General features: G+C 38.5%; 1 protein-coding gene across 1 annotated transcript in view; it reads right to left on the bottom strand.

Moving 5' to 3' along the window:
- The window catches only part of ALKBH8 (alkB homolog 8, tRNA methyltransferase), a 79,586-nt gene extending 60,032 nt beyond the window's left edge, over positions 1 to 19,554 (bottom strand). Inside the window, exons 1-7 of the mRNA XM_082845481.1 lie at positions 19,470 to 19,554; positions 12,791 to 12,926; positions 9,084 to 9,321; positions 6,197 to 6,328; positions 5,061 to 5,156; positions 2,939 to 3,043; positions 1,754 to 1,824 (exon numbers count right to left, since the gene is read on the bottom strand). Coding sequence (XP_082701607.1) covers positions 1,754 to 1,824; positions 2,939 to 3,043; positions 5,061 to 5,156; positions 6,197 to 6,328; positions 9,084 to 9,321; positions 12,791 to 12,919 — 771 coding nt within the window. The 5' untranslated portion in view covers positions 12,920 to 12,926; positions 19,470 to 19,554. The remainder of the gene's footprint in view (positions 1 to 1,753; positions 1,825 to 2,938; positions 3,044 to 5,060; positions 5,157 to 6,196; positions 6,329 to 9,083; positions 9,322 to 12,790; positions 12,927 to 19,469) is intronic.
- Between the last annotated feature and the right edge of the window lie 1,880 nt (positions 19,555 to 21,434).

Raw genomic sequence — 21,434 nt, 5'->3', positions numbered from 1 at the left:
TGCAGCACACAGCCTCAATAGTTGTGGCACACGGGCCCAGCTGCTCCGCAGCATGTGGGATCTTCCCAGACCAGGGCTCGAACCCATGTCCCCTGCATTGGCAGGCAGACTGTTAACCACTGAGTCCTCTCCTCCCTCTTGGACCTCCCTCCCACCACCCCCATCCCATCCATCTAGGTCATCACAGAACACCGAGCTGAGCTCCTTGAGCTATACAGCAGGTTCCCACTAGCTGTCTATTTTACACATGGTAGTGTATTTATGTCAAACCTTATCTCCCAATTCTTCCCACGTTCCCCTCCCCCCCATGAACACATGTCCGTTCTCTATGTCTACATCTCTATTCCTGCCCTGCAAATGGGTTCATCTGTACCGTTTTTCTAGATTCTACATATATGTGTTAATATACAATATTTGTTTTTCCCTTTCTGGCTTACTTCACTCTGTATGACAGACTCTAGGTCCATCCACATCTCTGCAAATTACCCAATTTCATTCCTTTTTATGGCTGAATAATATTCCATTGTACATACGTATCACATCTCGAAATGTCATTGGACATTTTGGTTGTTTCCATGTCCTAGCTACTATAAACAGTGCTGCAATGAACAATGGGGTACATGTGTCCATTTCAATTATGGTTTTCTCAGGGTATATGCCCAGTAGTGGGATTGCTGGATCATATGGTAGTTCTGTTTTTAGTTTTTTAAGGAACCTCCATACTGTTCTCCACAGTGGCTGTATAGTTTACATTCCCACCAACAGTGCAAAAGGATTCCCTTTTCTCCACACCCTCTCCAGCATTTATTGCTTGTAGATTTTTTGATGATGGCCATTCTAACCAGTGTAAGGTGATACCTCATTGTAGTCTTGATTTGCATTTCTCTAATAATTAGAGATGTTGAGCATCTTTTCAAGTGCCTCTTGGCCATCTGTGTGTCTTCTTTGGTGAAATGTCTCTTTAGGTCTTCTGCCCATTTTTTAATTGGGTTGTTTTTTTTTTTATATTGAGCTGCATGAACTGTTTGTATATTTTGGAGATTAATCCTTTGTCCGTTGCTTCATTTGCAAATATTTCCTCCCATTCTGAGGTTGTCTTTTCGTTTTGCTTATGGTTTCCTTTGCTGTACAAAAGCTTTTAAGTTGATTTCTATCTAAAATTCTATCTGCAGTTTGCAAGGATTGCTTTAAATCAGACTTTTGATAGCTTCTTTAGCAGTTCAAATAAAGTACAACTATTAAAAACAAGTCAATGAATAAACATGAACCTCTTATTATTCATTTGTAAAGATAAGGACATTACCCTCTACTACTCAAAGTTGTTGAAGGGACTGAATCATATACTATACGTGAAAAAGTTTATCACAATTCCAGACACTTACATTTTAGTTTTGTTTCTTTCATCTATAGCCTGCAGCTACTATCTTTAGCCACTAGATGGTAATGCTGCTACAGTAAATTATTGCAAAATGGAAGTCTGGATTTTATTTAACTTCTAAAAGTAAAATGTAAAAATTAACTTACAGGACTTTTCCTGGCATCTGATGAACTGATAGATAAAACTTTGGACACCTAAAAGAAGAGACTGTGATAATTTCACAGTCTGTAAGAAATGAAACTGTTAATGGTTCCTTTACATTTCATTTTTAAATCTTAATTCACTTGGATTAAGAAATGTGAGAAATCCTATGAAAAGGGCATTGTATAAGGTAAGGCATTTGTTGATAGCTAATAAAAATGTTTGAATATTTACCTCTGACCCCAAACTGAGAGAAACGATCTCATCCTCAAACGCAGAATGTGTGTCAATATGAGCAGGAATTCCTGAGATGGAAGATAGGATAACAGGTCACTTCATTTTTCCTTTTAGTAGATTTAAGACAACTCTAAATATAGCCTTATAGTATTAGAGTGAAAACATCATTTGATAAACTGGAACGTACTGTAATTTTAGTTAAAAGGAAACATTTAAGGTCAATGTGAATAAAATTAAACTAAGTCTAAACTAAAAATATAACTTCATGTTAAAGCACCATTGTGACCTGACTGTAAAATCAAGATTTGAGAGTCACTCCTTAACTAGAACATTTACTCAATCCCAGCCCAAGAGGAAGTGTGAAATATAACTAACAAAGTCATTTTGACCTCTGAATACTGGATTCCCAAGTACCTGTAGAACAAAAACAACAGCCAGGTGTGAAGACTAATCTTATCAATAACTAAGATATGGCTTCTTCCACCAGTCTCTCAATCTATGTTAAATGAGTATCTCTTACTTGAAAGGAACCTTGCTACATGGTGAGGGTACCTAAACCTAGTAAGACACAATCTCTGTCCTCAAGGAGCTTATAGACCAATGGAAAGACTGATAGGTAAATAAGCTATCATAAAACATCCTGATAAATGCAGAGAAGGAAAAAACGCCACAACTCCTGCCATTAATAAAACCCTCAATATCATTTGATTAGTACAAATATCAGACGAAGATGCTGCTAACAAGTGCAAAAAATCAATAACCTAAAGATTTTTTACTAAAATGTCATCCTAGAATTGTCTTCCACATTCTCGACAGAAGAGAAAGAAGAGCATGATGATCCAACCAGTTAGTCTTCTTCTATGTACCTGTAAATTATTTGATTTCTTCCACTTTACATGCCTCCTTTGTTTTTAAAGCAATCTTCTCCCTCTCTAAAAAAAAAATGTTGAGGGAGAACAAAAGAAAATCACAAATAGCAACTGTGTCTGTTTACACTTAGAGATGCAAATTCCTCAAGAGACTGAGCATAGACTTGCAAATGGATTGAAATCAACACAGGTAACAAACAGAAGCATATTAAGAGTCAGTTCGAGCTAAAAAATACTATCTTTGATCTTAGAGTTATATAACCCACTTAGTTATGAAATATATGACTGGAATTTTAGAAGAAGAAATATTCACCATGCCCAGGTTCATACTGGTTAACAGTCAGTTGATCAGGTTTATGTTTAATGAAACCTTCCTTCAACCATTTCTCCAAAATGCTATCACAAATGTCCGGAAGACCTGAAACCAGTAATCATAAAGGTGAAACATATTAAAATATTTACTTTGCATGTTTTACCCAAGAATGAAAAAATAGTCACTATGATAAAAATCACACAGCTTTGGGGCTTCCCAGGTGGCGCAGTGGTTGAGAGTCCGCCTGCCGATGCAAGGGACACGGGTTTGTGCCCCGGTCCGGGAAGATCCCACATGCCACGGAGCGGCTAGGCCCGTGAGCCATGGCCGCTGAGCCTGCGCGTCCAGAGCCTGTGCTCCGCAACAAGAGAGGCTACAACAGTGAGAGGCCCGCGTACCGCAAAAACAAAACAAAACAAAACAAAATCACACAGCTTTTAGTTTACTGGTCAGATCCAAACATAACAGTAAACTCACAAGCAAAGTAAAATTAAAACAAAATTTTAAGAATCTTTTAAAGTTATTTTATTGATTTTATCAAATAAAATGTACAAAAGAACAATTTTGCAGACAACAATTTTGGTATTTTGTAAAACAGAAATAAGATTATAACATTTATGATATTATATACTGGAAATTATCCTGACCACTTTCTTTTTTGTTATTTTAAATTATTAATTTACTTTAAATTTAATTATTTTAAATTATTTCTCTTTAAAAAACATGCTTTTCAAAGTGGAACTAACTTACTTTTATTGGAGTCATAAATGTTATTTCATGAGGCAAAGGAAATATTTAAATAAGATTAAAGTCATAAAAATACAGATAAATTTAACTTCAACGAACAATTCTACCAAAGGATTAATATCCTGATTATGTAGCAAATTCTTATTAATATATTTGACCACCCATTAGAAAAAACTGGTAAAGAAGATGAAAAAGAATTCACAGAAAAGGAAATAAAAATGGCCAACCTCACTAGTAATCAGGTGATTATAAAGTTAAAAGTTTTACAATATCACATGCTGCTAGGGGTAGGGGGAAGGAGGTACACACTTCGTGAGAGTATGTTGGTATAGCTTTTTTAGGGTGCAATTCGTCAGTGTCTATTGACATTTTTAAACGAACATAACTCTGAGACAATTCTAATTTAGTAGTTTCCCTTGAGCAACTCTTGCTTTAATGCATAAAGAGGTGTATACAAAGATATTCACTGCAGCACAACTTGTAACAGCTAAAAACTAGAAATAGCCTAAATGTCTAGCAAAAGGAAATTAACTGAATAAGCTATTATTGAACATTCAGTAAAATGAAAACCTATATAAGATCTCTAAGACATATTGTGATAATGTGGTAATATATGAATATACAATTTATAACATACAATGTAATACTACGTGTTAACACCTATATACGTTTACAGGTTATTTGGATGTAAACTCATTTATAAGGATTGAAATAGTATACACTAAACTGTTAATGGTACTACTTCTGAAGAGGAGTATGGGAGTATGGAGAGTGTTCAAGAGAAATTAAATTTAGCTTTATTTATATGTATAACATTTTTAACACAAAACGACACTATTTAGTTAATTAAAATGGTTTAAATTTAATCAACTGTTTCATAAGTTTACCTACAAATGAAAAATAATCTCAACCATGATATCCTAATATTATTAATATATTAATTTTTACCAGCCCTTATTATTTATTAACAGTTACTGGGTTTCCCTGGTGGTGCAGTGGTTAAGAATCCGCCTGCCAATGCAGGGGACACGGGTTCGACCCCTGGTCCAGGAAGATCCCACATGCCACGGAGCAACTAAGCCTGTGTGCCACAACTACTGAGCCTGTGCTCTACAGCCCACGAGCCACACTACTGAGCCCGCGTGCCACAACTAGTGAAGCCTATGCACCTACAGCCCATGCTCCGCAACAAGAGAAGCCACCGCAATGAGAAGCCGTGCACTGCAACAAAGAGTAGCGTAGCCCCAACTCGCCACAACTAGAGAAAGCCTGCATGCAGCAATGAAGACCCAATGCAGCCAAAAATAAATAAATTAAATAAATTAATTAAAAAAAATTTTTTTTAATGTATAAAAAAAACACAACAATTACTTACCCCCAGGTAATGGCTTATCTTTATCTACATGGTTGTTCTCATAGTGGAATTCATAGCCAAAATGCTTTACTCTTCTGTGTTTTAAGGATTTTTGAACTGTATGAAGAGAAGAAAGTAAACTATTTAGGAGAAAAAGAATTTGATTCCTCATGTATTTCAAAGTCAACTTTATGAATAAGGATTGGTTTAGTAATGGTAACTTTTGTTAACTGCTAAATTATTGTCTTTAGTAAAATGAAACATTCTACCTCATAGCTGCTATTCTTTTAAGTCTAAAATTGAAACAAACTTTTAAGGGTTTCACCCAGTCAATCTGAAAGAGCTAAACATGTCCACTGCCACTCATAAGATTGCTAATGATCTGGAAAAGAGTCAAAGTAACGAATTTGTAAATTTCTCCAGGAGGTTCTTACTACATTATAATGATATGTTACTGAACTGCTGATTCCTCATAGGAAATTTGTCTTAGGGTGGAGAGAACCAAATAAGACAATATAGGGTTGTCCCTGGGTATCCTTGGGGGATTGGTTCCCTCAAATACCAAAATCCAAGGACAATAAAGTCTCTTACATAAAATAGTGCAGTATTTGCATGTAACCTTCATACAGCTTTCACATCCTCCAGCATGCTTTAAATAATCTCTAGATTATTTACAATACCTAGTAAAACGTAAATGCTATGTAAAATAGTTGTAAATAACAATGTAAATGCTATGTAAATAGTTGCCAACATGCGGCAAGTTCAAGTTTTGCTTTTTGGAACTTTCTGGAATTTTTCTTTTTTCTTTTTCTTTTTTTTTAATTTATTTGGAATTTCTCTTTTTTTCCCAAATATTTTCAATCCATGGTTGACGGAATTCATGGATACGGAACAGACAACCAACTGTATATAAAACGGCTTATAAATGTTAGTTGCACAAATGTTGACTCATAAATATTAATCAGTTTGGAGTTTTAAATTGATACCTATATAAATGCTATTTATTATTAATGCTCTTAAGAATTGTTGGTATGACTTACCTAACCTTGTATCCAGGGTACTTTCAGTAATTTTGAGGAAACAGAGTTTTAATAAACCAAAGGAGAATAAGGCATTTTGCAGAAACTTTTAAATACCAGATTTAAAGTTTTACTTACAATTTTGATTGTCTGTATCTTCTGTCCAGTTAACACTTTCCAAAAGCATTTTCTCATCCTCAGAAGAAATAATGTCTTCTCTTACCATGAGGCCTGGAGGCAAGGCTTGAAGCCCCAACTCTTTCCACTGTGCTGGGGAAATGAAATTAAAATAGTCAAAATACAAAACTTAAAGTTCTCATAGACAAATAATTCTGTCCAATAGCCATTTATCAGTTCATAAAACCCCAAACCTCATTTTTAGAAATAAGAATGCTGAAAGGCACACAACATATTAAAAACAAAAAATAAAGGCCAAGATAAAAATTATGGTACATTTTATCCACTGCAATTACCAATAGCAAATAGAACAGTATTTACTTAAATATTTTGTTTGAACACAATTAAGCCACTTTTTAAATCTCACTAAGAAAAAAGGTTTCTCATAATATCTACAGTATGCACCTCCATAAACAAACCAGATTCTAAATATTGAATAAAAAAATTTAAATACTCATTTTTGCTCCTATGGTCAAGTAATAGAAGAGTGTAAAACAACAGTATGGTGGTTTCTTAAAAAAACTAAATATAGAGTTGTCATATGACTCAGCAATCTCACTCCTGCACATACATCAGGACAAAACTATAGTTCAAAAAGATACATGCACCCCAATGTTCATAGCAGCACTATTTACAATAGCCAAGACATGGAAGCAACATAAATGTCCATTGACAGATGAATGGATAAAGAAGATGTGGTAAATACAAACATACACACACACACACACACACACACACACACACACACACACACACACACAATGGAATACTACTCAGCCATAAAAAAGAATGAAATAATGCCATTTGCAGCAACATGGAAGCACCTAGAGATTATAATACTAAGGGAAGTAAGTGAGAAAGAGAAAGACAAATACCATATGATATCACTTATATGTGGAATCCAAAATATGACACAAATGAAACAGACTCACAGACATAGAGAATGCACTTGTGGTTGGTTGCCAAGGGGGGCGGGCAGTGGGAGAGGGATGGTTTTGGGAGTTTGGGATTAGCAGATGCAAACTATTATATATAGAATGGATAAACAACAAGGTCCTACTGTATAGCACAGGGAACTATATTCAATATCCTGTAGTAAACTATTATGGCAAAGAATATGAGAAAGAATATATATGTATGTATATATGTATACATACATATATACATACATATATATTCTTTCTCATATTCTTTTCCACACACACACACACACACACACACACACACACACACACACACACACATAAAACCGAATCACTTTGCTGTACACCAGACACTAACACAACCTTGTAAATCAACTATACTTCAATAAAAAATACATTAAAAAAGTACATCTGGACCTAATACAGGATTTCAAATAAAAAACACTCCAAAACTCATTTCATGCAATTTCTTACAGTGTTCAACATGCTGAATGGGGGAAAACCCAAGGACAATATTTTTTGATTAAGACTTATTCCTACAACACTGTAAAACAACTGTACCCCAATTTAAAAAAAAAAAAAAAGACTTATTCCTAAAGCATACAATTTTCAAAAACTGATCACAACACAAAATACGAAAAAATCTAGTTTTCAAAATCTGAAAGCTTAAGTCAGATTTAAAATTAAGTACATATTGGATTTCCCCAGTAGCGCAGTGGTTAAGAATCCGCCTGCCAATACAGGGGCCATGGGTTCAATCCCTGGTCCGGGGAGATCCCACATGCAGCGGAGCAACTAAGCCCGTGCACCACAACTACTGAGCCTGCGCTCTAGAGCCCGCGAGCCACAACTACTAAGCCCACGTGCCACAACTACTGAAGCCGGCACGCCTAGAGCCCATGCTCCACGACAAGAGAAGCCACCACAGTGAGAAGCCCGTGCACCGCAACGAAGAGTAGCCCCCACTCACTACAACTAGAGAAAGCCGGCGTGCAGCAATGAAGACCCAATTGCAGCCAAAAATAAATAAATTAAAATAAAGAAATTTTTAAAGAAATTTTAAAAATTAAGTACATATAGACACTGAGAATTATAACTTCTAAAATATATCCATAAAGGAGTTAAAGTTTCCTTTGAACCTTATTTTATAAAACATAAATTTGATCATATTCTACTCTCCTACCCACTCCCAGCATATCTAAACAAAACTCTTTAATTGCCTAAATAGGTGGCAAATGAATATAATAGGAGGGGATTAGAAGTCTAAGTTCATCTCAATGTATCTCATTTCCATGGCTCAGTGGTGAAAAGATGTAATAATCCCTGCAGCAATTCTGTAAATCAGTCTACAAAGCTTTTATTTAAATTAGTTAACTTAATTAATTTAAATAAAATTAAATTTAAAAACCAAACAATCGTGTTGGACAGTACAGATATAAAATATGAACATATTTCCATCATCACAGAATGTTCTACTGGACATCGCCACTCTAAAGCTTTGGGGATCTTTGGTAGCTAAAGTTGCTCCTCCATAATCATGAACCTTGGCACGTAATCATTTGGATCACAATTAATTCCTAAGTGATTCATTGAAAGCTTCTGGGTAGACACTGTAAAATAAATTGGTGATCTAAATTCTCAACAATAAATTTTGAAAGACACAATTAGATAGCAGGGCTCCAAAATAACATGCATACATAATACATGTATTGTTAGGTTGGTAAGCTATGTCTAAATCACCTCCCTTCAACTACTAGTACCATGCCTGTACAAACTAGGCACTTAAAGAATGTTTGTTAAACAAAAAGGGGTTGCTTAACTGACATTCAATTCTGTTTCACAATAACTGAAACTTCCAACTGAGGTAAGAAAAGAAAACACACAAAAGCAAAAACCATTTTTAAAAAGATACCTGTATGATATACCTTTTTCCACAAAATTCAAGTACAGAATAATCTTTTGTCCTAAGTCATCCACTATTTCTTTTCCATTGAGAGTATCATAGGCTTTCTTGGATTCTTCTACAGTTTTGTATCTTACAAATGAGTAGGGCTTATTAGGTGGCATTAAGAGAGCATCCACCAATCCACACTTCTCTAACACCAGGAGCAGTTGGTTCCTACTCACTCGGTTACCCAAACCACCATTGGCAACAATCAGGCTCTAAAAAAAACAAAAAAAAGAAAGTAACATGAGCAATTGATATCAATCTGTTATTTTTAAATGAAATTTAAAAATAAGATATTGTAAATAATACTGATTTTTAATAGCCTTTTCAGTAAAATATTCATTTCATAATGACCATACACATACAAATTAAAAGATAACTTTCACTGCTCATAAATTTAACACAATGAAACAGAAAGAGGAGGCAGAGAGAAGAAACAAGGATTTACATAATACTTGCCTTTTTTTTTTTTTTTTTTTGTGGTACGCGGGCCTCTCACTGTTGTGGCCTCTCCCATTGCGGAGCCTGTGCTCTGGACGTGCAGGCTCAGCGGCCATGGCTCACGGGCCCAGCTGCTCCGCAGCATGCTGGATCTTCCCAGACCGGGGCACGAACCCGTGTGCCCTGCATCGGCAGGCAGACTCTCAACCACTGCGCCACCAGGGAAGCCCAATACTTGCTTTTTTGCTAGACACTGTGCTATATGTTTTTACCTACTCAATCTTCATTAACATAATCTTCACAACAATCCTACAAAGTGGGTAATATAAGCCCCACTTCATACAGAAAGAAACTAAAAATCAGAAAAATGAGGTTAAGATGGTGATTAGTTGGAGCTGGGTTTCAAATTTACTTCTGTCAGTTTCCAGAATCCATACTTTTTGATATAACCATTATACAATGTTTACTAAAAACTAAAGGTAAAGGTACTGGCTGGAAGAAAAAAACAATTACAAGTTCTATTGAACATAAAACAGGAAAAATTTCCTCTGTTTGTGGGTTATTCAGTCATTTTGCAATTAAATTTTTTTCCTTTGTAAATATCATGCTTACTTCCTGTCATTTGCAATCCTGTTCAACTTTACTCAAGGAATTAGGTAGGGGAGGTTTTCTATTTTTATTCTGATGCTTATGGCCTAGTGCCATTATAGTCTCTGTACTTAAAAAACATTCTACACAGCATTAAGATCTTTAAACTCTGTAGCATAACAAAAGTAAACAACTGATGGCCTACACTCATCAGTTTCATCATTTATACCAGGTATTGGCAAAACTTTTCTGAAAAGGGCCAGATAGTAAATATTTTAAGCTTCACAGGTCATATAAGCCTCTGCCACAGTCTTGTTTTATAATTAAACAACCCTTAAAAATGGAAAACTCATTCTTATCTCACAAGCCAGATTTGACCTGAAGACAGTACTCTGCCAACACCTGATTTATGAGTGTAGAACATAATGTTTTAGCTTCATATGCATAAAATGGGAATATCTAGAACACTGTTTTAAAAGAATATAAAACAATTATTATAAAATTGGATAATAGGGCTTCCCTGGTGGCGCAGTGGTTGAGAGTCCGCCTGCCGATGCAGGGGACGCGGGTTCGTGCCCTGGTCCGAGAGGATCCCACATGCTGCGGAGTGGCTGCGCCCGTGAGCCATGGCTGCTGGGCCTGCGGTTCCGGAGCCTGTTGCTCCGCAACGGGAGAGGCCGCAGCAGTGAGAGGCCCGCATACCGCAAAAAAAAAAAAAAAAAAAAAAAAATTGGATAATAAGTAAAGCTCTGTTCTTTCACGGGGCAGCCAATACTTTATATGTATGTAAGTATACACACACACACTAATTAACACATTAATACAATACTATAAAATATGATTAAAGCTTCTAGAGATCTGAAGAAAAAAGTCAACCTCAACCAGAAACAAGTTTCAGAGGCAGCAAAGAAACTTAACCCATTTCTTTTCTTACCACTTGTCTTCACAACCCCTGTAAGGGGAAAAAATGCCAGTTATGCTTGAGAATTGATGAAAATAGGGTATATCATAAATCTTCTGAATGCCTCACAGCCTCAGTGGTCTTGGCAGGAAGTGCGTGCAGACATTAATTCTAATTATCCACTCCATCCTTTTTTGAGGGATTTGGTTTAAATTCTCTGAAGTTATTGGGTTTGTTTTTTTTTTCATGTATATGTGCTTTTATTGAAGGTGTACTTCAGGAAAGGAAAAATTCTTCATGATGCTGGTTTTTTTGGATGATACCTTACAACTGTTTCTTCAGTGATTAGCGCTTGATGAAGATTTCGCACCTGCAAAGCACACTGTCCGTCCGCCCCATCCAGGCACTCCTGCCCTCCGTTGCAGAGCCAGGCCACAGGAATGCATCTCCCACCACAGGCAGCTTGCCTCATCACGTTACACTGTATTTCATCGGTCATGGAGCCCCCGAGCCCCCAGTGTGGCCAGCACGGGTGGCAGGAGCAGAAGGAGCACCTGGCGTCTCATGGCTGCGAGGGAACAGTGCAGGAACCTGGGCGTGAGGCACACTGTGCGTGGATGCCACGGGTGAGAGGGCCTGAAGTTATTAATATTTAAGAAAATATAAGTCTGGGCCTTTTACCTGCTAATATTAAATCTCCCTAAATAGAGCACTCATTCCTAAACTATGATGCAGTACAGAAGACAGAAAAAGCATTAGAGAAGAGTACTGGTCTGAGAATCAAGAGGTCTAAATTTTAATCCCAGCTTCACCTCCTAAATTGTATGTCTTTGGTCCTCAGTTAGATGCTAGCTAAGCTGCCTTACTACTGTTATCCTATATCTTTACAACCAGAAAGAATATGATAAGAATACTTTACATTCATGTGGTATTTTAATGACTAAGAAGTACTATCATATACGTGTTCTCTTTAGAATGTAACAATCCAATGGAATAAACAGTATGTAATACTATGTCCTTACAAATGAAGAAAGCTGAAGTCAAAGGGTACTGCTCATGTACAAATACGTGGAGAAGCTAAGAGTTAAAATAAGTTCTTCTCATTCATAGCCCAGGAAGAGTTTGTGTGTATATGTGTGTGTGTGTGTGTGTGTGTGTGTGTGTGTGTGTGTGTGGAAGGCGAGTGGGGGGGTATCTATACATACATACATATATATCATTTAATCATTGCCCATAAGAAAATAAAAAGGCTTTGTAAATGAGGTCTCATAAATAAGAAATGTTTCACAGCATATAATCAAATACTTTATAATAGAGATGAAGTTAGGAATAGAAGAAAGAAGACTGCATTAGGGTACAAAAGATCTAGCTTTAGGTTTCTATTCAGCACCTTATATCAATGGACATATCACAACCTTTCAGAACCTTAGTTTTCTCATCTACCTCATAAGGATTTCTAGGGAATTAAATATAATAATGAATATAAGTATGCTTTGTAAACTGTAAACAGTTGTATAGTGTTATTGTTATTAATACAGAATTACAACTTCCTCAGTGGAAATTCAAACTATACTAGGCTATGTCCCCAAATAGAAAGTTAGCAGGTCTTATCATATGTATATTTAACACAGATCGTAACACATGATGGAAAAATTATAGCCTTCTTCTCTGAGCAATTATTAAGAAATATTACTTAGAACACACTAACATGGCAATACATTTACATTCAAATGATAATAATAGTTTTAGGTCACCTGAGTAGCATAGGATACTGTCTCAATGCCTTCATGTCTCAGCAAAGTATGCCTGGCTTTAATCTGTTTCCTTAAGAACTTCTTCTCAGTTTTACTGAGTTTGTAATTACTTTGGTGGTTGCTGTCCATGGCAATACTTAAAAAAAAAAAAGTATAAAATGTCAACCTTAAAGAGTCCCAAGAAACAGTTATAATAATACTATTCATGTATTTTATAGTTTATAAATATTTCTATGCGATAATTTTTAAATGGTTACCATACTTGTCACCAACAAAGAGAAGTGAGAACAAACAGATGCATGGACAATAAAGGAATATTTAAGAAGGTAACAAAGAAGCAAGAACATCTAATAGCATCTCTGGTAGGTTCTACAAAACATGTCAATGCTTTAGTGCTATTAAGTGAGCTATTTTCCCACATGCGTTCCCTTTACTTATGAAGTCCAAGGTAAAATGTGCCACAAACAAATCTCACAACATAATGTTAGGAAAGGAAAAAAGGGAGAAACAAACAGACAAAATTTACAGAAGAATATACAGTATGATTCCATTATATAAAGTTCAAAATCCAAAAGTAAGCCATATGTTGTTTAGAAATACATATGTAGCATAATGCAAAGAAAAGCAAGGAAATGATAAACACAAAGTTCAGGAGAGAAGTTATTTCATGGGGGGAGGACAGAACTGTGATATGAAAGGGACACATAGAGGCATCAAAAATATTTAAGCTAGGTGGTGGTTTAGGTGTTTGTTTTATTATTTTTAAGCTATATGTTATATATTTTTGTATCTATAATTTTTAAAATAACAGGTATAAGAACCCCATAGAATTGTGTTTTCATTTTTTTTGAAATATGTCAATCAGCAAGTAGTTACTGAGTGCTATTCCAAAAAAGGTCTTTGCACTATCCAAATCAGCACCCTACATTATGCTTTATTATAGAAGTCTATTTTATTTTGTTCACAGAACTTAACACAATTTGTGATGATTAATTTGCTGGCTTAATTCCTCCATCAGGATGTAAACTCCAAGGAATGTCAGCACACAGTAGGTGCTCAACAAAAATTTGTTGAAGGGATAAACAAATGATAATGAGTGAATATACACATGCCTACTTATGGTCTCAGCACTCTACAGCATACAAATATAATACATAGTTTATGCTTTCAACCAGTTTATAAGTTAGTTGAGGAAAACAAACATTAAACAATGAAAGAATATGACGTGTCTTTAGATAATTAAGTGTTAATGGTCTTTAGATGTGATACAAATTAGAGACAAAAAAGATAAGATCAATGTCAACTGGAAAAGTTTGGGAGAACTTCAAAACAAAAGGGGACTTGAGCTGAGTATCAAAGGACAAGAAATATACAGTCACGTGGAAGGGAGGGTATCCAGTGAGGCAATGAAGAACAGAAGCTAAAAATAGAAATAGATGTGTCTGGCAAAGACAGTGAGTAGTAGACATAATTTTTTAGAGCAGAGAATGTTGGCTTATCCACTGATTCCACTCTTCACCCACTTGAAAGTCTTCAAAGTTAGCAAATGAAATAAGTTTAAGAAGTTAAATAAAATTATATTCCAGGGACTTCTCTGGTGGTGCAGTGGCTAAGAATCCGCCTGCCAATGCAGGGAACACAGGTTCGAGCCCTGGTCCTGGAAGATCCCACACGCCGCGGAGCAACGAAGCCCGTGCGCCACAACTCTAGAGCCTACACTCTAGAGCCCACGAGCCACAACTACTGAGCCTACGTGCCACAACTACTGAAGCCCACGCACCTAGAGCCCGTGCTCTGCAACAAGACAAGCCACTGCAATGAAAAGCCCGCATGCCTCAACGAAGAGTAGCCCCCGCTCACTGCAACGAGAGAAAGCCCACACACAGCAATGAAGACCCAACACAACCAAAAATAAATAAATTTATTTTTTAAAAAATCAGGGCTTCCCTGGTGGCGCAGTGGTTGAGAGTCCGCCTGCCGATGCAGGGGACACGGGTTCGTGCCCCAGTCCGGGAAGATCCCACATGCCGCGGAGCGGCTAGGCCTGTGAGCCATGGCCGCTGAGCCTGCACGTCCGGAGCCTGTGCTCCGCAACGGGAGAGGCCACAACGGTGAGAGACCAGCGCAGCGCAAAAAAATAAAAATAAAAATAAATCATATTCCAAAACTGCTCTCAAACAGTCAAAACTCTAATTATTAATCTTTATGTACAGAGAAAAATGCTGAGACTATTGAAACAACGGCCAGTAATCCAGTTTAACTAATACATGGAGCACATGTGATAGGAGGTAAGGCCAGTAAAACAGGCTGGCTGGACAGCACAACAGGGAAATGAGAGGCAAAAGGACTTGCAATAACCCTGCTTAACAAGTAGAAATGCTGGCCTGATCTAGGGTGAAGGCTGTATGTAGGAAGAAAGGAAATAGGGAGAGAAGGGGAGAGGGCAAAAGAAAAGTTCAAGAATAATCAATAGTCCTGATGACTACTCGGACATGAGGGAGAGAAGAATCAGAGATCAGTTACTAGCAGGACAGAGTCTGAGTGACTGAGAGGCTAGTGATGTCATTCCAAAACTGGAAAGTCAGAAGAGGGTCAGGAAGAGCTGCTCAGTAAGGGAGGTGATAAGTCAGATTTAGGATATAATATGTTTGAAGTACTGTTCAGATACACAGTTGCAATGTCTGGCTGGCAGATGAAAAACATAAAGTGGAAAAATGAGAAGAAATGAGGTTAGACAGAAAGCTTTAGGAGTCATCGTTACACAGGAAGGGGACAGCTGAATATATATTTTTAACATTGCACTAATTATTTGTTCTAATGTTTGTCCCCTTCCACTGGACTATGAGCTCTTTGATGACAAGAATTAAATCATATTTTTGTTTCCCCAGAGCCTCCTTCAGTTTTTTGAGACAGTATAACACAGTGTTTAGGGGTCCAGGTTCTAGGTTTAAACCTCAGGTTTACAATTTACTAGCTATATGACCCTGTGCGAGTTACTTACTTATTTCTGTGCTTAGGTTTCTTCACCCATAAAACAGGAAAAATAGTGCCTATTCTTGGCACATAACTCCATCCAAACCCTGCACTAAAAAACTTCACCAAACTCTAGCTTATAGCAGCATAAAGCCATACCCTAGGATGACCCCAGCTCCCCATTAAAATGGCTGCCTGAGAAAACTTAAAATGCTGCCTGGATATTTTACTATTTGTTCTAACATCTCCTAACAATAGGCCCCTGACCTCCCTTCTTTTTTAAAGCACTTATTAAAAATGGCTTACGGGACTTCCCTGGTGGCACAGTGGTTAAGAATCCTCCTGCAAATGCAGGGGACACGGGTTCGAGACCTGGTCCAGGAAGATCCCACATGCTGCAGAGCAACTAAGTCCGTGTGCCACAACTACTGAGCCTGCGCTCTACAGCCCGTGAGCCACAACTACAGAGCCCGCGTGTCACAACTACTGAAGCCTGCGCACCTAGAGCCCGTGCTCCACAACAAGAGAAGCCACCACAATGAGAAGCCCAACAACGAAGAGTAGCCCCCATTCGCCGCAACTAGAAAGAAAGCCCGCGTGCAGCAGCGAAGACCCAATTCAGCCAAAAAATAAATTAATTAAATAAAATTGCCCAAAAAAACCAGCTTACAGGGCTTCCCTGGTGGCGCAGTGGTTGAGAGTCCACCTGCCGATGCAGGGGACACGGGTTCACGCCCCAGTCCAGGAGGATCCCACATGCCGCGGAGCGGCTGGGCCCATGAGCCATGGCCGCTGGGCTTGGGCGTCCGGAGCCTGTGCTCCACAGCGGGAGAGGCCACAACAGTGAGAGGCCAGTGTACCACAAAAAAAAAAAAAAGAAAGAAAAACCAGCTTACAATTGTGAACATGTATCTCCTGCAACTCAGACATGTCTCTCTCAAGAACCTGAGAACCATTCCTTTGAAATGTTTTTTATTTTGTTTTGTTTTTTTCGCGGCACCATGAAGCTTGCAAAATCTTAGTTCTCCCACCAGGGATTGAACCTGCGCCCTCCGAGTGAAAGCATGGAGTCCTAACCACTGGACTGCCAGGGAATTCCCCCTTTGAAATGTAATCATCAGGAAGGACAGGGCCTCTGTCTCTCAGTCTCTGTGACAGGATGGAATCCTAACTTTGACAACTGCCAGCTGGCCTAACTGCATTTACACTGACCCACCCTTTATAATTTTTTACTTCGCCGACTCTACTGAGCACCCACACACACACCCCCTAATCACTTCCACACAAATTGGAATGGAGTTTAGCTCTTTCTCCTACTGTCAATAATTACTAAATAAAGTCTGTTTTCACTGCTTTAACTAATGTCTGGCTGTGTTATTCTTTGACACTATCTCATAACTTTGTAAAAAGTATTAAATACGTCTATTACTAAATTACTGTTAATTTCCAGAAGAGCCAGATAAGACTTGTTTAGGAAGACCAAGAAAAGCTGAGCACCCTCAAAAGAATTATCTTATTGCCACTCCATTCCAAGATCATCATTTTTGCAGTTAGCAATGAAGAACAGGGATGAATCTACTAAGAATTTTTTTCTAAATATGTTACATGAGCAAAGACTGCAAAGTGGAAGAAATGAGAAAAAAGATGATGCTGAATACATTTTTTCAAGTCTGACACTTAGAGTCCAGCACCAGTAGATGGAGCCTCATAATCACATTTCTGTCATCCCCTTTCCCTTCTTCCCTCAGTGAGGCAATATTACTCCATGTGAAGAAAGACCAGTAGAGTCACCTCACCAAGGAATAGGCTGATACCAGCTGCTGAGATGTGGAGGTGCCCCTTTCTAACAAGGCCACTTCTCTGGCCAAGGGATTTCCCACAAGGGATTTGCACAAAGGCTTGCGTGCTCCTTGCCATGTTATGGGACTGTTATGGGATGTTACAGGAGCCAGGTCACTATTTATTAGAATACCAGCCATGCTAAGTCCAGCCTAAGCACACTCTCCATAGGATAACAAGGGTTTATAAATCACATCTGCTCTGTTAGTAAGTTTAACCCCAACACATCCTATTGGATATTGCCTAAATGGTAATGGTAATATGTGTGTCTATGCTCTCCTTAAATAAGACAGCCTAAATGAACCAAGCAGTATAGACAAATGTTCCTATGCTAGTATGTAAATTAAATTTAATTAATAGCAAAGATTGGAAACAACTTCAATTCCTATCAAATGAGCCCTGGTTATAAAGTACAGTACAGGCATACAAATTATACATACAGGTTTCTAGAACATACAAGATATCAGTGATATGGGTTGCCACCAGGAAGGGAAAACAGGTAGAGTAGGTACAGGAATGAGAAGCTCCTCTTTTGTAAGTTTTGAATTTAGCAGCTATTCAAATTGCATTACCTATTTAAAAAAAATTTTTTTTTAATGATTAGAAAAAATTGACCCATCACTGTCATATCACCTCATTTTAATTCTTTGAAGAATACCTACTCTATATTTTCTAATGCCCTCAGTAATTGTCTTTATTCTGTCTTCCTCCTTTAACTTACTAGGAAGGTAAGCTCTATGAAAGTAGAGATTCTGGGACTTCCCTGGTGGTCCAGTGGTAAAGAATCCACCTTACAATGCAGGGGACGAGGGTTCAATCCCTGGCGGGGCAACTAAGATCCCACATGCCGCAGGGCAACTAAGCCCTCGCGCCACAGCTACTGAGCTCGCGTGCTTCAACTTAGAGCCCTCGTGCAGAAAACTACAGAGCCCACGCACCCTGGAGCCGACGCGCCACAACTAGAGAGAAGCTCACAAGACAAAGAAAGATCCCGCATGCCTCAACGAAGATCCCACGTGCCTCACCCGAGCCGCCAATAATAAAGTAAATAAATAAATAAATAAGAAATAAGAAAAAAAGAAAGTAGAGATTTTTTGGTCTGTATTATTCACCCTGTAACACTCAGCACGTAGAACAGGACCTAGCACCTAGGAGTTACTCAATAAACGCTTACTGAGTAATCCTAAACTTATTAAACTTGCCATCTTACCTCCTAAACCTCTTTGCCAGGATTCTGAGCTTGGTGGCCCTCTTCAATGTTTTCATTAATATCTAATGTGTATCTCTATTCCTGCAATTTTCACATTATATTATAATTCCCTGTTTGTGTGCTGGGCTCACCCAGAAGGCTGTGACCTACTTGAAGGCACATCACTTGAGCGCCTAGAGTTCAGCAAGTACTCAGTAAGTATCTGTTAAATGAAATCAGCCCAAACTATAGGCTCACAGTACCACAAGCCCAGGGGTCTCCGGTTTTACTCAAAAAAGGGCATAGGAAGATTCAGCTTTGTAAGCTACCAGACCACCAGCAACATCCTTTCTTCACTGCATTGGCAGGGTCAAAAAAAACCCTGAAGCTAACACCACTGACCAACACTCCTCAGGTTGCAACCGCCTGTCTCCAACCCCAAAAGAAACAGAACATTGACACAGACACAACGTGAGCACCCGCAACAAATACAAGCACGTGCACCTCAAACTCTGACAGGACCACCCCATGCACAGACAACCTACTGCCCACGGACCATCCCTCCTCTCCCTGGTGAGGTCCGAAGCTCTTGAGGCAGATAGAGGAGACCGGAAGAGGCCAAAAAGAGAAAGCGGCGATTTGCATCCATCATGTCCGCCAATAAGAAGTGCCACAAACCTCCGCCTTGACTCAGGCTGGGTTCTCGCCACGCGGGTGCTCTCTCCTTCGGCAGTTTCTCCCACTCTATCCCCAGAAGCCGCAGAGGGTACAAGCACATCAACTCTCCTGGGCGCAGCCATGTTGGAGAAAACTGCACTACATTTCCCATGAGTCTCCGGGGAGATGACCGGCGTTCCCACAATCCCTTTCGCCTCCCAGAGCTTTTAGTGCCTGTTTCTCTGCCAAGAGTCTTTGACTAGAGAAGGGCTTGCTCTCCGTTACAGTGAAAATTAGGTTGACTTTTGCGAGGGGCATAGCAAGGGTTGTTAGTGCAGCTTATTTGGGGTAGCTCCCCAAATGGACACGGTCAAACAGGTTTCTGTCCCTCGGTCCCTGAGTAATGACCCCCTCCGCCTTGGGCTCTGTGCGTCTTACCTCCTGAGTCTTAAGGGAATGGGAGAGAAGCTTGGGGTCTGAAAGATGACACCGCATAGACAAGAGAGTGGGAGGTGAATATGCGTGAATGTGCCAGGGGAATGGTGAATACTACCGGGTGATAGAAAGATGTGTGGAAGAATGTTGAGGGAGGTAGGAGAGGAAAGATGGGCTGTGCTACATTTTAGAAGAATTTACGCCATTCTGCTCTGTAGGCCTAAGGGGATCCCTGAAAGAAATTGGGTAATTTGACCGGAGCTTCTGGTGGAAGGTAGGAGGAGAGACTAAAAGAAGACTAGGTAACAGGCTATTGCAGTGGTGAAGTGAAAAGGGAAAAGATTTGGTAACAGATCAGAAATAAAAGACACAGGAGAGGGTGATGATTAGCTATTGTTCCTGCTCTAACGTTATTTGTGTGATATGAATGTATTATAATCATGCTGCTTGCATTGGATTATGAGCTGTGTGAGTGCAGGGAAGGAAACTTGGGAGTGGGAAGGAAATCACTTATGGTGTTGAGACAGTGCCCCCATTTGCACCCTACCACAGTGGACTATCAGTAAAAGTTAGGGTTGGCTGCTCAGGAAAAGTGGCATTGACAAGAGTGTTGTTGAGAGGATGAATGATTTGTATGGAGAAAAGATTAGAAGGAGGAAGGAACAAGTTGGGGAACAGATAGGCAGCCATTGCAAAAGTCCAGTAAAACGAGCGTGAGACTGAAAATGAATAGCAAAAGTGAAGACACAAACTCAAGCTAGAGAAATCAAATCAACCAGATGTTGCAAACTACTATAGAGGGCATAAGGGAAAACATGTTAAATCTCCCCATTGCATTCTTGCTTCTGCACTACTGGATGCTTTAAAAAAATACATTCCAGTAGAACTTTCTCTGATGATGGAAATTTTTTTTGAGTTGTCCAATATGCTAGCCACTAGCCACATGTAGCTTTTGAGCATTTCATATGTGGCTAATACAACTAAGGAGCTGAATTTTGACTTTTTAATTAATTTAAATGTAAATAGCTGCATTTAGCTAGTGGCTACCAAATTGGACAACAATGTAAAGACATGGATGAACCTAGAGACTGTCACACAGAGTGAAGTAAGTCAGAAAGAGAAAAACAAATATCGTATATTAATGCATATATGTGGAATCTAGAAAAAATGGTATAGATGAACTTATTTGCAAAGCAGAAAGAGACACAGATGTAGAAATCAAACGTAGGGATACCAGGGGGGAAAGGAGGGTAGGGGGGGAATGAATTGGGAGACTGGGATTGACATATACACACTATTGATACTATGTATAAAATAGATAACTAATGAGAACTTACTGTATAGCACAGGAAACTCTAGTCAGTGCTCTGTGGTGACCTAAATGGGAAGGAAATCCGAAAAAGAGGGGATATATGTATATGTATAGCTGACTCACTTTGCTGTACAGTACAAACTAACACAACATTGTAAAGCAACTATACTCCAATAAAAATTAATTTTAAAAAGGGAAAAAAATTGGACAGCAAAACAAAATATCACCTTATGTCCTGT

Source organism: Leucopleurus acutus (genome assembly GCF_964270905.1).
Source record: "Leucopleurus acutus genome assembly, chromosome: 8".
Taxonomy (NCBI): Eukaryota; Metazoa; Chordata; class Mammalia; order Artiodactyla; family Delphinidae; genus Leucopleurus; species Leucopleurus acutus.
This window is presented reverse-complemented; position numbering and strand designations above follow the sequence as displayed.